Below are 15,063 nucleotides of genomic sequence, written 5' to 3' on the forward strand. Positions count from 1 at the left end.
ATTTTCATTACGTGTCTGGCTCAGGCTGAGTAAAGACCTGTGTTACATTCATGCTGCAAGTGTCGACTTGATCTGTTGTCACACATATACACACACACACACCATTTCCACTCATTACACCCCTTTGACCACCACAGATTGGTACTGTCTGAGTAAAATATCCTGTTGGGTATTAGAAAGATTTATAGTGTACTGCCATTTTAGTGCATGTTCATAATTAATGGAAATAACCCTCTGATATGCATAAAATATTAATGTATCACATTTTATGTTAATTAAGGTGCAGGCGATTGAAGCTCAGCTGAGGCACTGGCAAAAGATGTTTCCAGATACAGGAGCAGAACCCCAGGATCTGCAGCAATGATATTTTGCAGCAGGTTGCTTCATATACAGGGAATACATGATAATTCGGGACTCTGAATTGAAGAAATGAAAGGACCAATTCACTATCACTATCTACAGTCACAACTCAACCTTGAAAACTGAGATCACTCCAGGATGTGTATATATTTTGTTCAACCACGAATGAAATCCTGACTCTTGTTTACTCATTACTTAGGAGTGAACCATCCATCCGCCATCAGAACACTAAAAGATCTCCATACTTTCTGACTTGTACTGTTGTTCAATTCTACCCTTCGTCCTGCATCCAGTGATGAATATATACATCATTATTGGGAACCTGCAGTGCCGATAGCTCTGTTTCTGCTTTTAACATTATTCTAATGTAATGCTAATCTAAGCTATACATCCTTAATGTACCAGGACATAAATATGATTACTGGGTCAGTTTTGACTTTAGTGTAAAGTTCTGGTCTGTGCCAGCCCATTGCACTCCTCTAATGCATTCATTATTTGGGCTGATTCCATATTCATGGGCATGCATTGGTTCCTAATGAATTGATGGACTGAATATGGTTTCAGACTCCACAATGGCAGCTTCCACTGGGTCACATTTACAGTAGAGTATATTCAATTCACTGTTCAAAACACCTTGTTTTTACCTCAGTCCTCCCAGTACAAGCCAACAAACCTCAGATGTCAGATGCAAGTCTTTGGGAAGAGGAAATTGCTGTGCCTCCATCTGTGCAACAAAGAGAGCTTCTAAAATGCTGCCTCCACCTTTTTTATATCATTGCAATAAACTAGTTTATGCTAAACTTTTTTGTGTACTGGTACGCTTACTCAGTACAATGGGGGTGATTCCGAGTTGTTCGCTCGCTAGCTGCTTTTAGGAGCATTGCACACGCTAAGCCGCCGCCTACTGGGAGTGTATCTTAGCATAGAAGAATTGCGAACAAAAGCTTCGCTAATTTTCTCGTAACGATTACCCCGCAGTTTCTGAGTAGCTCCAGACTTACTCAGCCATTGCGACCAGCTCAGTCCTTTTCGTTCCTGGTTTGATGTCACAAACACTCCCAGCGTTTGCCCAGCCACTCCCCCGTTTCTCCAGCCACTCCCGCGTTTTGCAACTCGAACGCCTGCGTTTTTCCGCACGCTCCCATAAAACGTCCAGTTTCCGCCCAGAAACACCCACTTCCTGTCAATCACACTACGATCAGCACAGCGATGAAAAAGCTTTGTTATGCCGTGAGTAAAATACCTAACTTTTGTGTAAAATAACTAAGCGCATGCGCTCTGCGAACCTTGCGCATGCGCAGTAAGTGACTAATCGCAGTATAGTGAAAATCGGCAACGAGCGAACAACTCGGAATGATCCCCAATGCAAAGCATTCTCACTGCCCACCACCTGTCTGCGCCCTGTGCAAACTTCTACAAGAATGTGGGCATCTGGTTGCATAGGCCTGTTTGTCTCTGGGGGCAGTTTATGTTGTTTGATCCAGTTTGAGGCACATAGTTGGGACCTATCTGACTTTGTATTTGTACTGCACATTTGATGTTTTGTGCTACCTAAATAACCTGCATTGTGTGCAGGTGACTGGATGTGCTAGACCTATTATTGAACTTGGGTGAAGTACCGTGATTTATAGTCCGACTGGAAAAAAAAAAAAGAAGAAGATAGTCTTCCTTCAGCTCCTGGAAGATGGTGGAGGAGAGTGAGGGGGAAATGTACAAAAGTTGGCAAGAACCTTTATTTATTTTCTTGTAGAAGTGACGTGTTCGGAGGTGAGCCTTTCCTGTCATACTAACGCATACGCCTAAGTATGGATTATATAAAGTATATGAAAAATACAACTATTATATTATAAATATCTCCTTTGTATTATTCTAATAATTTTTATAGTCAATACTTTGGAGTAAAAAGTCTATGGCAAGTGCCTATCTTTCCCCACATCTCTAATCAACACTCACCAAACTTCCAGCAGTATATACTGCTGCACCTGTGTATAAAGGGGGGTACTCACGGAGAGATATTCTAAGCAATCTGACCAGATTGCTTAGAATTTAAGCATTATTGCTCCGTGTGTACTACCTACAACGATAGCGATGCGCAGCCCCGTGCATCGCTATCGCTGCTGCTAGATTGGCCTGCATGCAGGCCAATCTAGCGGGTCGCTCACTTCACCCACTGAGTGAAGTGAGCCCCCTCCCTGTCTCCCCCCGCACACTCCGCACACTCTGCACACTCTGCACACATCGTGCTGTGCTGAGCGGCGGGAGAGATGTGTGCTGAGCGGTTCGCTCAGCACACATCTCTCTCACATCGGCCAGTGAGTACTGGCCTTAATGCCCAAATGTACCTTGGGGCTCATATATTGTGTGTAAATCTGGTTCTGGTACTAGCCAGTGCCTCTTTACACGTCCCTGCGTAAATTCTGTGGTGACTTCTATTCTAACATTGCAACACTTTTTCCTTATTATGTGTTTTGGCTTCCGACCAAAGAACGTGCTTTTATGAAATGATCCTCCCATTCAGACATGTCATTTGCTGACATTACATCACTACAGTATAGTATGCATACTCCTACATAAATATATAATTAGATCAACAGAAAAAAATGGAGTCGACCACCAGCGCTGTTAATGTCGAGTAAGTGTGCGAATATCTCTCAACTGATGTTACTCCTCAGTCAACCATCAGGGAATGTTTTCAATCAAATGTTCCTTGTTTGATGTATCTCACTCACCGCCGTACAATGAAATTTCCTCTTATAAAGGTATCTTTTCCTTGTACGATTGGAGTCGGCAAACCATTAATTCTTATACCTTGTAAATAATTTAGGGAGGATAACTGATAATTTGATATACCTTACTCACCGACGTACGGTGAGGTTTCCTCATATAAAGGTATCTTTTCCTATAGTTTAAAAACCAGCATCAAAAGGGCATATGGTAATGAACTCACCATTGGTCTAGGCCCTATGTTCATCCAAAGGTTTCTTTATAACTGCAGCATAGGTCACTTCAAAAAAAAAAACCGGATGGTTTTTCCTTAAAATATGGATAGGAATACTGGATACTTCGTAAAAGATATTTTTAATTCATAAAACAAAAATTGTCCATACATAAAATGTTTTAAAAAGCAGGGATTACATCACTCCACTCCATAAGGACCTCAAACATCAACCGGTCTGCCAATCAAGTCCCCAAAGGCAGCACAAAACGGGGGGGAAAAAGGTTAATCTTGAGGAAAAAAGATCTTACTCCTTATATGGATGGGGATGTTTCCTCCCTGTAGTTCATATCACCAACGCGTTTCGGAAATGTTTCCTTCCTCAGGGTCCTGAGGAAGGAAACATTTCCGAAACGCGTTGGTGATATGAACTACAGGGAGGAAACATCCCCATCCATATAAGGAGTAAGATCTTTTTTCCTCAAGATTAACCTTTTTCCCCCCCCGTTTTGTGCTGCCTTTGGGGACTTGATTGGCAGACCGGTTGATGTTTGAGGTCCTTATGGAGTGGAGTGATGTAATCCCTGCTTTTTAAAACATTTTATGTATGGACAATTTTTGTTTTATGAATTAAAAATATCTTTTACGAAGTATCCAGTATTCCTATCCATATTTTAAGGAAAAACCATCCGGTTTTTTTTTTTGAAGTGACCTATGCTGCAGTTATAAAGAAACCTTTGGATGAACATAGGGCCTAGACCAATGGTGAGTTCATTACCATATGCCCTTTTGATGCTGGTTTTTAAACTATAGGAAAAGATACCTTTATATGAGGAAACCTCACCGTACGTCGGTGAGTAAGGTATATCAAATTATCAGTTATCCTCCCTAAATTATTTACAAGGTATAAGAATTAATGGTTTGCCGACTCCAATCGTACAAGGAAAAGATACCTTTATAAGAGGAAATTTCATTGTACGGCGGTGAGTGAGGTACATCAAACAAGGAACATTTGATTGAAAACATTCCCTGATGGTTGACTGAGGAGTAACATCAGTTGAGAGATATTCGCACACTTACTCGACATTAACAGCGCTGGTGGTCGACTCCATTTTTTTCTGTTGATCTAAATTTATTCAAGTGTTGGTACCCTTGAGAGGAGACCTCAGCTGCAGTTGTCTCTTGCGCAAAATAACATCATTCACTGAGAATTGTTTGATAAATATATAATTGTCATTTGTGTATTTCCTATACACACACACACACACACACACACACACACACACACACACACACACACACACACACACACTGTAACAATACTTTTTATGTTTATTATATTAAAAAAATGCAACATTAACATACCTTATATAAAAAAATAAAGTCATGAATTACTTTTTCAAAATTTGTCTTTGATACATGTACTGATTGGAGTTTTGTCATAGTGATTACACATTATATATAGTGATGAGCGGGTTCGGTTCCTCGGGATCCGAACCCCCCCGAACTTCACCTATTTTTGCACGGTTCCGAGCAGACTCGGATCCTCCCGCCTTGCTCGGTTAACCCGAGCGCGCCCGAACGTCGTCATCCCGCTGTCGGATTCTCTCAAGATTCGTATTCTATATAAGGAGCCGCGCGTCGACGCCATTTTTCACTCGTACATTGGAGATGATAGTGAGAGGACGTGGCTGGCGTTCTCTCAGTTTCTGTGCTCAGTGTGCTGCAAATATCTGTGCTCCGTGTGCTGCAAATATCTGTGCTCAGTGTGCTGCAAATATCTACGTTCTCTGCCTGAAAAACGCTCCATATCTGTGCTCAGTGTGCTGCAAATATCTCTGCTCAGTGTGCTTTATTGTGGGGACTGGGGACCACCAGTATTATATAGTAGGAGGACAGTGCAGAGTTTTGCTGACCAGTGACCTCCAGTATTATACGTTCTCTGCCTGAAAAACGCTCCATATCTGTGCTGCATTGTAGTATATAGTAGGAGGACAGTACAGAATTTTGCTTACCAGTGACCACCAGAATTATATCAGTACAGTACAGTAGTCCACTGCTCTACCTACCTCTGTGTCGTCAAGTATACTATCCATCCATACCTGTGGTGCATTTAAGTTTTTGTGTGCAGTATATATATATAGTAGTAGGACAGTGCATAACTTTGCTGACCACTAGTATATAATATATAGCAGTACAGTACAGTAGGCCACTGCTCTACCTACCTCTGTGTCGTCAAGTATACTATCCATCCATACCTGTGGTGCATTTAAGTTTTTGTGCGCAGTATATATATACAGTAGTAGGACAGTGCATAATTTTGCTGACCACCAGTATATAATATATAGCAGTACGGTACAGTAGTCCACTGCTCTACCTACCTCTGTGTCATCAAGTATACTATCCATCCATACCTGTGGTGCATTTAAGTTTTTGTGCGCAGTATATATATACAGTAGTAGGACAGTGCATAAATTTACTGACCACCAGTATATAATATATAGCAGTACAGTACAGTAGGCCACTGCTCTACCTACCTCTGTGTTGTCAAGTATACTATCCATCCATACCTGTGGTGCATTTAAGTTTTTGTGCACAGTATATATATACAGTAGTAGGACAGTGCATAATTTTGCTGACCACCAGTACATAATATATAGCAGTACGGTACAGTAGGCCACTGCTCTACCTACCTCTGTGTCATCAAGTATACTATCCATCCATACCTGTGGTGCATTTAAGTTTTTGTGCGCAGTATATATAGTAGTAGGCCATTGCTATTGATATATTACTGGCATATAATTCGACACATTAAAAAATGGAGAACAAAAATGTGGAGGGTAAAATAGGGAAAGATCAAGATCCACTTCCACCTCGTGCTGAAGCTGCTGCCACTAGTCATGGCCGAGACGATGAAATGCCATCAAAGTCGTCTGCCAAGGCCGATGCCCAATGTCATAGTAGAGAGCATGTAAAATTCAAAAAACAAAAGTTCAGTAAAATGACCCAAAAATCTAAATTAAAAGTGTCTGAGGAGAAGCGTAAACATGCCAATATGCCATTTACGATACGGAGTGGCAAGGAACGGACTGAGGCCCTGGCCTATGTTCATGGCTAGTGGTGCAGCTTCACATGAGGATGGAAGCACTCATCCTCTCGCTAGAAAAATTAAAAGACTTAAGCTGGCAAAAGCACAGCAAAGAACTGTGCGTTCTTCTAAATCACAAATCCCCAAGGAGAGTCCAATTGTGTCCGTTGCGATGCCTGACCTTCCCAACACTGGACGGGAAGAGGTGGCGCCTTCCACAATTTGCACGCCCCCTGCAAATGCTGGAAGGAGCACCCGCAGTCCAGTTCCTGATAGTCAAACTGAAGATGTCACTGTTGAAGTACACCAGGATGAGGATATGGGTGTTGCTGGCGCTGGGGAGGAAATTGACAAGGAGGATTCTGATGGTGAGGTGGTTTGTTTAAGTCAGGCACCCGGGTAGACACCTGTTGTCTGTGGGACGAATATGGCCATTGACATGCCTGGTCAAAATACAAAAAAATCACCTCTTCGGTGTGGAATTATTTCAACAGAAATGCGGACAACTGGTGTCAAGCCGTGTGTTGCCTTTGTCAAGCTGTAATAAGTAGAGGTAAGGACGTTAACCACCTAGGAACATCCTCCCTTATACGTCACCTGGAGCGCATTCATCAGAAGTCATTGACAAGTTCAAAAACTTTGGGTGACAGCGGAAGCAGTCCACTGCCAACTAAATCCCTTCCTCTTGTAACCAAGCTCCTGCAAACCACACCACCAACTCCCTCAGTTTCAATTTCCTCCTTAGACAGGAAAACCAATAGTCCTGCAGGCCATGTCACTGTCAAGTCTGACGAGTCCTCTCCTGCATGGGATTCCTCTGATGCATCCTTGAGTGTAACGCCTATTGCTGCTGGCGCTGCTGTTGTTGCTGCTGGGAGTCGATCGTCATCCCAGAGGGGAAGTCGGAAGACCACTTGTACTACTTCCAGTAAGCAATTGACTGTCCAACAGTCATTTGCGAGGAAGATGAAATATCACAGCAGTCGTCCTGCTGCAAAGCGGATAACTCAGGCCTTGGCAGCCTGGGTGGTGAAAAACGTGTTTCCGGTATCCACCGTTAATTCACAGGGAACTAGAGAATTGATTGAGGTACTGTGTCCCCGGCACCAAATACCATCTAGGTTCCATTTCTCTAGGCAGGCGATACCGAAAATGTACACAGACGTCAGAAAAAGAGTCACCAGTGTCACAAGGTTCACAGCTCTTTTGCTGTCGCTGTCAATGGTATTACACTTATCCCTCAAAGATATATGCTGCTATATAATATGATTAGTTAGAAATGTGTTTATTTGTGCTCACTAGATACATATTTATGTTCGGTTTATTCATACAAGTTATACCAGGGCCGAAACTAGGATTGCTCTCACCCGGGGCAAGACAGTAAATTTGCGGCCCCCCCCCCCCAAAAAAAAAACAAAAACATTAAATAAATAAAAAACATAAATTCAATTAAATTAAATATTAAAATAAAAAATACAATTATAATTAAAATACAATCAAAATATATAATCCCACACGTTACACCACAGAGGAGCTATTTATACATGTTACACCACAGTACAACAGCTTATACACGTTACACCGCAGAGGAGACACTTATGCACATTACAGCACAGAGGAGCCGTGTATACACATTACATAGATTATATAGGGGGCACACTGACACACATATGGTGCAGGTCCCAGGGGAACACTGACACCCACACACAGACCAGGAGCACACTGACATAAAAACAGATTGTATATGAACACATTGACACACACACACACACACACACACACACACACACACACACACACACACACGGTATAGGGACCAGATGAGCACTGACGAGCACTGACACACACACACACACACACACACACACTGTATACAGAAAAGATGCACACTGACACACACACACACACACTGTATATGCGGACCAGATGCACACTGACACACACACACTGTATATACGGACCAGATGCACACTGACACACACACACACAAACACACACACACACACACACACACACACACACACACACACTGTGTAGGGACCAGATGCACACTGACACACACACACACACACACACACACACACACACATTGTAGAGGGGGAGCTGTATGGCAGAGAAACATACCTCATAAATCTCCTCTCTCTGTCACAGGTCGGCTCCAGTTCCCCCTCGTTCAGAGTCCACGCTGCTGCACTGTGTCCCTCCCCCTGTTCCCAGGCATGGGGGAGGACTGTGTGCACTGCTCAGGGCTGCCGGAGACTGCTGTGGACGTTCCTCTGTCAGAGGAGCCTGCAGTGCTGCAGCGTGAGTGACAGTGACTCATTCACTGTCACTGACTGCAGCCAGCATGCCCTCATCAGTCCCGCGTGCCATTGTTCAAACCTGCTAGCTGCTGCCAGACTCTCCGTTCTCTCTCCTTCTCCTCCCTCAATGCGTGATGCGTGTGACAGCATCGCGCACAGTGCCCGCTGCCCTCAAAAAATTTTGGCTGTGGAAACAGCCTCACCAGCGCCCCCCTCGCTCCAGCGCCCGGGGCGCGTGACCCCCTAGCCCCCCCCTAGTTACGGCCCTGGTTATACTTTTGTTTTTATTGCTGCTCAAGGATCTTCTTTAAAGTTATTCTAGACATACCTTTATTACTGAATAACAATGTTTAGATTCTTGGGTGTTAGTGGCTAGGATAATGTCTCCTATGATACTGGACATTTACCTGTGTTTGATTCTAAGCTTGAAGCTCCTTCTGGAAGTTCATTGTATTTCTACCGCCACCCTGTGGTTTTTTTTTTCTTTCATTATTTCTTATGGTTTCTTTTTACTTTCCTGTTATATCTTCCATGTTTTTTCCCTCATGTCCCCCCCCCAACTGCACATGGGCACCATTACGTCGTTACTCTATATATTATGCTGATGCTCCCGTTTTTGACATTTTGTATTTTTCTCGTGTGATATAGAATGGCTTGTTGGAAGATAGGATCCTGGAATATAGGAGGCGTTAACTCCCCCCGGAAACGCAAGAAAATTCTCATTTATGCTGACAAAATGAAATTAAATATGCTTCTCCTTAAAGAAACGCATTTCATACTATCAGAAATATTAAAACTAAACACTTTGAGATGGAAGGTCCGTTTAATTCAAAGGCAAGAGGGGTGGTTATTTTGGTTAAACAGCACTTAGATATAGAGTTAATCTCCTTTAACGCTGACCCGGATGGTCGCATACTTATATGTGAAGTTTTAATGGCCAAATTCAAGTTGACTCTTTGTAATATATACACCCCTAACATATATTCCAGGCCTTTCTTCCAGACATTATTAGCCAAACTTTTACCGAAAGTGGACACCCCACTGATTATTTGTGGGGACTTTAATTTGATCTCATCTATCCAGTTAGATAAACAAAGGCCTTCAGTAGGAAGGCGTAAACCCCAGAAAATGGGGGTGCCTTATTTCTCCAAACGACTAAAACTACTAGATATTTTGAGGTTACATAACCCTACACAAAGGAATTCTCCTGCCTATCTGCGGCGACTGGTCTTATGTTCTCATACTTTAATCAATAAAATACCTCATATCCAAATGGAACCTATCAGCTTCTCAGACCATGCACTGATTTGGTTTGAAGTACATACAAATATAAAGCAAAGCCCTTTTAGATCGTGGAAATTTCCCACGGCTCTTTCTAATTCACTAAAAATTAGAAGACGCCTGGGATGAGTATCGATTAAACAACCTTCCCTTCGCATCAGATAATCCCGTATTATTTTGGCAGGCGTCCAAGGCCGTAATCCGAGGTAGCATTATTTCTTATGTGTCATCAACTAGGAAATCTCTGAGGGATGATCATGTCAAGGCCCAACAAGCTTTGACAGATGCGTTTCAAACATATAAATCCCACCCTAATTCTAATATATTTTGAAGCTAAATCACATTATGATGGCATGTTTACTAAGATGGAAGAATGTTTTTCCTTTAAAAAAGACCATAGATTCTACAATAATGGCAACAGAAGTGGTAAACTTCTATCTACCATTTTAAAAGGACAATAACCGCCGATGGTGGTTAGACCATTAGATAAGCCTGATGGTACCTTTAGAACTACCAATGCACAGATACTGTAGCTGATATTAATACTAAATTCTACGCCTTGTTGTACTCACAACCATCCGCCTATCCTGCAGCAGAAGTTGCAAGGTTCTGGGAAGACTTACCTATCCCTCGAATCCCAGAACAATTAGTAGAATCCCTTATAGGCCCTATCACTGAGGAAGAAGTATCTTGTGCTATTAAACGTTTAAAAAATGGCAAAACACCAGGCCCCAATGGGTATACTGCAGAATATTATAAGATACTAGCACCCAGAATTAATCCTCAAATAACGCTCTTTTATAACATACTTTTTACATTAGAAAAGGTCCCGGATCATTTCAAATTCAGCCACCATAAACATCATCCCCAAACAATGTAGAGATCTGGCAGATCTGGGCTCCTATCGCCCAATATCACTTTTGAATGCTGATTATAAAATGCTTACTAAAATTTTTGCAGAAAGGGTAAAATATATCCTCCCGCATATAATTCATAAAGATCAGACAGGGTTTATAATTGTCCGGAACTCGACAGTAAACATCCGAAGAGTATTGGCAGCTATTTCAGATGCACAGAACTCTAACAAGAAGACACCACAAGCTATCCTTGCCCTAGATGCAGAAAAGGCATTTGATAGAATACTGTTAGGGTCTCCTGCTCTGTGCTGCCACGTAGTCATGGCAACCGGGAGACAAGTGCTAGCGGAGTAACCTGAGCGTAGCTGATACTCCGGTTCAGGTCTTTTGCTGTGCAGTGGTTACAGGCTCTGTGCACGGCAGGGGATCCGGTGCTGGTTTTTGTGCTCACAGTCTGTGAGGTCTGAGTGGGGCGTGGACAGCACCTGCTATATAAACCCTCTTCTCAGGTTAGGCAGATGCTGCTGAATCTTTGTTGGTTAGTCAGTTCCTGAAAGCTAGCTAGTACTGTGTAAACTTTGCATTTGTTTGTTGCTTTCTGCAAATAGGCCTTGGGATTTGGTATTACACTCTGCCAATCCAGACCTAGCAGTAAGACTGGAGTCAGTCATTTAACCTGCTGGGGTTCTTTTGCTACTCTGTGAACCTAGCAGGTTTGCGGCTGTATTCTCAGACTTGCCTGCCAAAATCCTTTCTCACTGTGCAAGGTGTTCAGGTGTCAGTTTAGTGGCAGTAAGCTGAACCAGTGCACTGCAAGTGAGGACTAGGATTGTGGAGACTCTCCTTGTGTCTATTATTCCATCTCTGACCAAGGAGTTTACTGCCACACCCGTTGGTAACCCTTTAGGGTTTTGCTGTTGCCCTTAGCAACAGCATTTCGGGTTCTCTACGTATTAAATCACAACATCTCGCTTCTTTCCATCTGAGCATTCCTAATACTAGGGAGACACCCAGTTTCTCAGCCTTTGGGCTTCTCTGTTCCCTTTGTGTTTATTTTGTTAACCTATCACCTTCTATGTATGTAATGTCATATTCCCCAGTCTGTCTGTGAGTTCATTTGTTTTGCATCCCTCTCTGTTCAGACACCAGTACATTCCTGCTAGCACTGGTGTGCATAACATATTCAGCAGCCTAATACTCCTGTTGGAATTTTGTGGGAATATGGAGCATACCCCTCAAAATACTTTGCAACAGGTGGTCGATCAGGTGCAGGTCCTGACTCGACAATTTAATGATTTGTCCATTAAAATGCACACCTCGCAGGCCACTGGCGGAGCTCCCGCAGCAGCAGTGCCTTTAGGGGTTAAGGTGCCGAAAGTAAATCTCCCGGATCGTTTTTCTGGAGATCGCTCGCAGTTCTTTTGTTTCAAGGAGAGCTGCAAGCTATATTTCCAGCTTAGGCCTCAGTCTTCTGGGTCGGAGATTCAGCGGGTGGGCATAGTGATTTCCTTGCTACAAGGAGACCCACAGGTCTGGGCATATGGGTTGCAGCCTGACTGTCCGTCGCTTAAAAGTGTTGATGCTTTTTTTACGGCACTGGGCATGTTGTATGATGACCCTGACAAGACGGCCTCAGCCGAGGCTCAGATTTCGATCCTTAAGCAAGGGCGAAGGCCAGTTGAGGTTTATTGTACGGAGTTTCGGAGGTTGGCCCATGATACCCAGTGGAATGACCCAGCCCTGAGACACCAGTACCGAAGAGGTCTTTCTAACCAGTTAAAAGACCAACTGGTACAATATCCCTTGCCTGATAGCTTGGATCAGCTCATGAAGTTATCCATTCGGGTGGATAGACGGCTGAGAGAGCGCAGGCTTGAAAGGGAGACCGAGGTTTCCTTCTTTCCCAAGTGAACCTCAGACTCTGAGGAATTTTCCGAGGAGCCTATGCAGATTGGGGCTACCCGCCTCTCCTCGCGTGAGAAGACGCGGAGGAGACAGCAGGGGTTATGTTTGTACTGTGGGAATAAAGGTCATGTGGTAGTATCATGCCCAGAAAAGCTGGAAAACTTCAGGGCCTGAGGGTGATGGGAAATATCCTGTCAGGCCAGAAGTCAGAATTTCCCAAGAAGACTTTTATCATTCCGGTGACCTTGAAGATCCTCGGTCAAACTGTCAAGACTGAGGCCTTTGTGGACAGTGGGGCCGACGGGGTTTTTATGGACCGCCAATTCGCCCTGAAACACTCTGTTCCCTTAGTACCTTTGGCATCGGAAATTGAGATTTGTGGGTTAAACGGGGAACCATTATCCCAGGGTAAAATTACCTCTTGCACTAGCCAGATTTCTTTGTTTATTGGAGCCACACACTCTGAAAAATTGTCCTTTTATGTGACTGTCTGTACTTTTGCCCCATTGGTGTTGGGGTTACCCTGGTTAAGGGCCAACAATCCTCAATTTGACTGGGTCTCTGGGGAGATTCTTAGTTGGGGTACTGATTGTTTCAGGAGTTGCTTGAGCCTTCCAGTCAGGCTTTCGCAGCTAAGTTTGCCAGGATTGCCAGGATGTTATGCAGATTTTGCGGACGTGTTCTCCAAAAGAGTTGCAGAGGTACTACCTCCCCATCGCCCCTATGACTGTGCCATTGATTTGTTGCCGAATGCTAAGCTTCCCAAGAGCAGGTTGTACTCCCTGTCACGTCCTGAGACTCAGGCTATGGCAGAGTACATTCAGGAGAACTTGGCTAAGGGATTTATCAGACCTTCACAGTCTCCAGTTGGGTCGGGGTTCTTCTTCGTGGGTAAAAAGGACGGTTCGTTGCGACCCTGCATCGACTTCAGGGAATTGAACCGTATCACGATTAAAAACTCATACCCACTGCCTCTCATTTCGGTCTTGTTTGACCAGCTTCGTACTGCCACAATTTTTTCTAAGATTGACCTACGCGGTGCGTACAATCTAATCCGAATAAGATAGGGGGATGAATGGAAGACTGCCTTTAATACCCACTCAGGGCATTATGAATATTTGGTGATGCCTTTTGGGCTCTGTAATGCCCCGGCAGTCTTCCAGGACTTCATGAACGATGTGCTCAGGGAATATTTGGATAGATTCTTAGTTGTATACTTAGATGACATCCTAATCTTCTCCCATTCCCTGGAGGAACATCGGAAGCATGTACGCTTAGTCCTCCAGAAACTCAGAGACCACCGGCTTGGGGCGAAGCTGGAGAAGTGCGAATTTGAAGTTCAGCAAATCACATTTCTAGGATATATTATCTCCCCAGAAGGTTTCCAAATGGAGGGTTCCAAGGTACAGGCAGTCCTGCATTGGGTGCAGCCCACTAGTTTGAAGGCGCTTCAGCGTTTTCTGGGCTTTGCAAATTTTTATAGACGATTTATCGCTGGATTTTCGTCTATAGTGGCGCCCTTGGTGGCACTCACTAAGAAAGGGGCGGATGTTGCTCACTGGTCTTGTGAGGCCAAAGCGGCTTTTGCCCGTCTCAAAAGGGCATTTGTCTCGGCCAAGGTGCTGCGACACCCAGATCCAGAGCGTCCTTTTGTGGTGGAGGTGGATGCCTCTGAGATGGGTATTGGGGCAGTGCTCTCTCAGATGGGGGTGTCTGATAATCGCCTTCATCCCTGTGCTTACTTTTCCCGTAAATTTTCGCCTGCCGAGATGAATTATGACGTGGGTAACCGGGAATTGTTGGCTATTAAGGATGCACTCGAGGAGTGGAGACACTGGCTTGAGGGGGCTAAGTTTGTGGTCTCAATTCTCACCGACCATAAGAATTTGGCATATTTAGAGTCAGCGAAGCGCCTCAATGCCAGGCAGGCACGATGGGCTTTGTTTTTTGCTCGCTTTAATTTTTTGATAACATATCGCCCTGGGTCAAAAAACATCAAGGCTGATGCGCTCTCGCGGAGTTTTGCTCCAATCCAGGAGACCACCAAGGAGCCATTGCCCATTGTGTCCCCATCATGTATTAAAGTGGGCATTACCCAGGACCTCTTGTCATTAGTCCTTAGAGCACAGGAGCAGGCTCCTCCAGACCTTCCGGTAGGTCTTTTGTTTGTGCCTCCTAGGTTAAGACAGCGAGTGTTCCTGGAATTCCATGCCAAGAAGTTGGCAGGTCACCCGGGTATTGCCAGAACTCGGGAGTTGCTATCTAGGGCGGTGTGGTGGCCCTCGGTGGCTAGGGATGTGGATCAGTGGGTTCGGGCATGTGACATCTGTGCCC

General features: G+C 44.1%; 1 protein-coding gene across 1 annotated transcript in view; it reads left to right on the plus strand.

Moving 5' to 3' along the window:
- The window catches only part of LOC135057245 (peroxidasin homolog), a 167,396-nt gene extending 165,237 nt beyond the window's left edge, over window positions 1-2,159 (plus strand). The window contains exon 21 of the mRNA XM_063963136.1: window positions 281-2,159. Within this exon, the coding sequence (XP_063819206.1) occupies window positions 281-364 (84 nt within the window). The 3' untranslated portion in view covers window positions 365-2,159. The remainder of the gene's footprint in view (window positions 1-280) is intronic.
- Window positions 2,160-15,063: the final 12,904 nt, after the last annotated feature.

This window comes from Pseudophryne corroboree, chromosome 3 (assembly GCF_028390025.1).
Source record: "Pseudophryne corroboree isolate aPseCor3 chromosome 3, aPseCor3.hap2, whole genome shotgun sequence".
NCBI classification, from domain to species: domain Eukaryota; kingdom Metazoa; phylum Chordata; class Amphibia; order Anura; family Myobatrachidae; genus Pseudophryne; species Pseudophryne corroboree.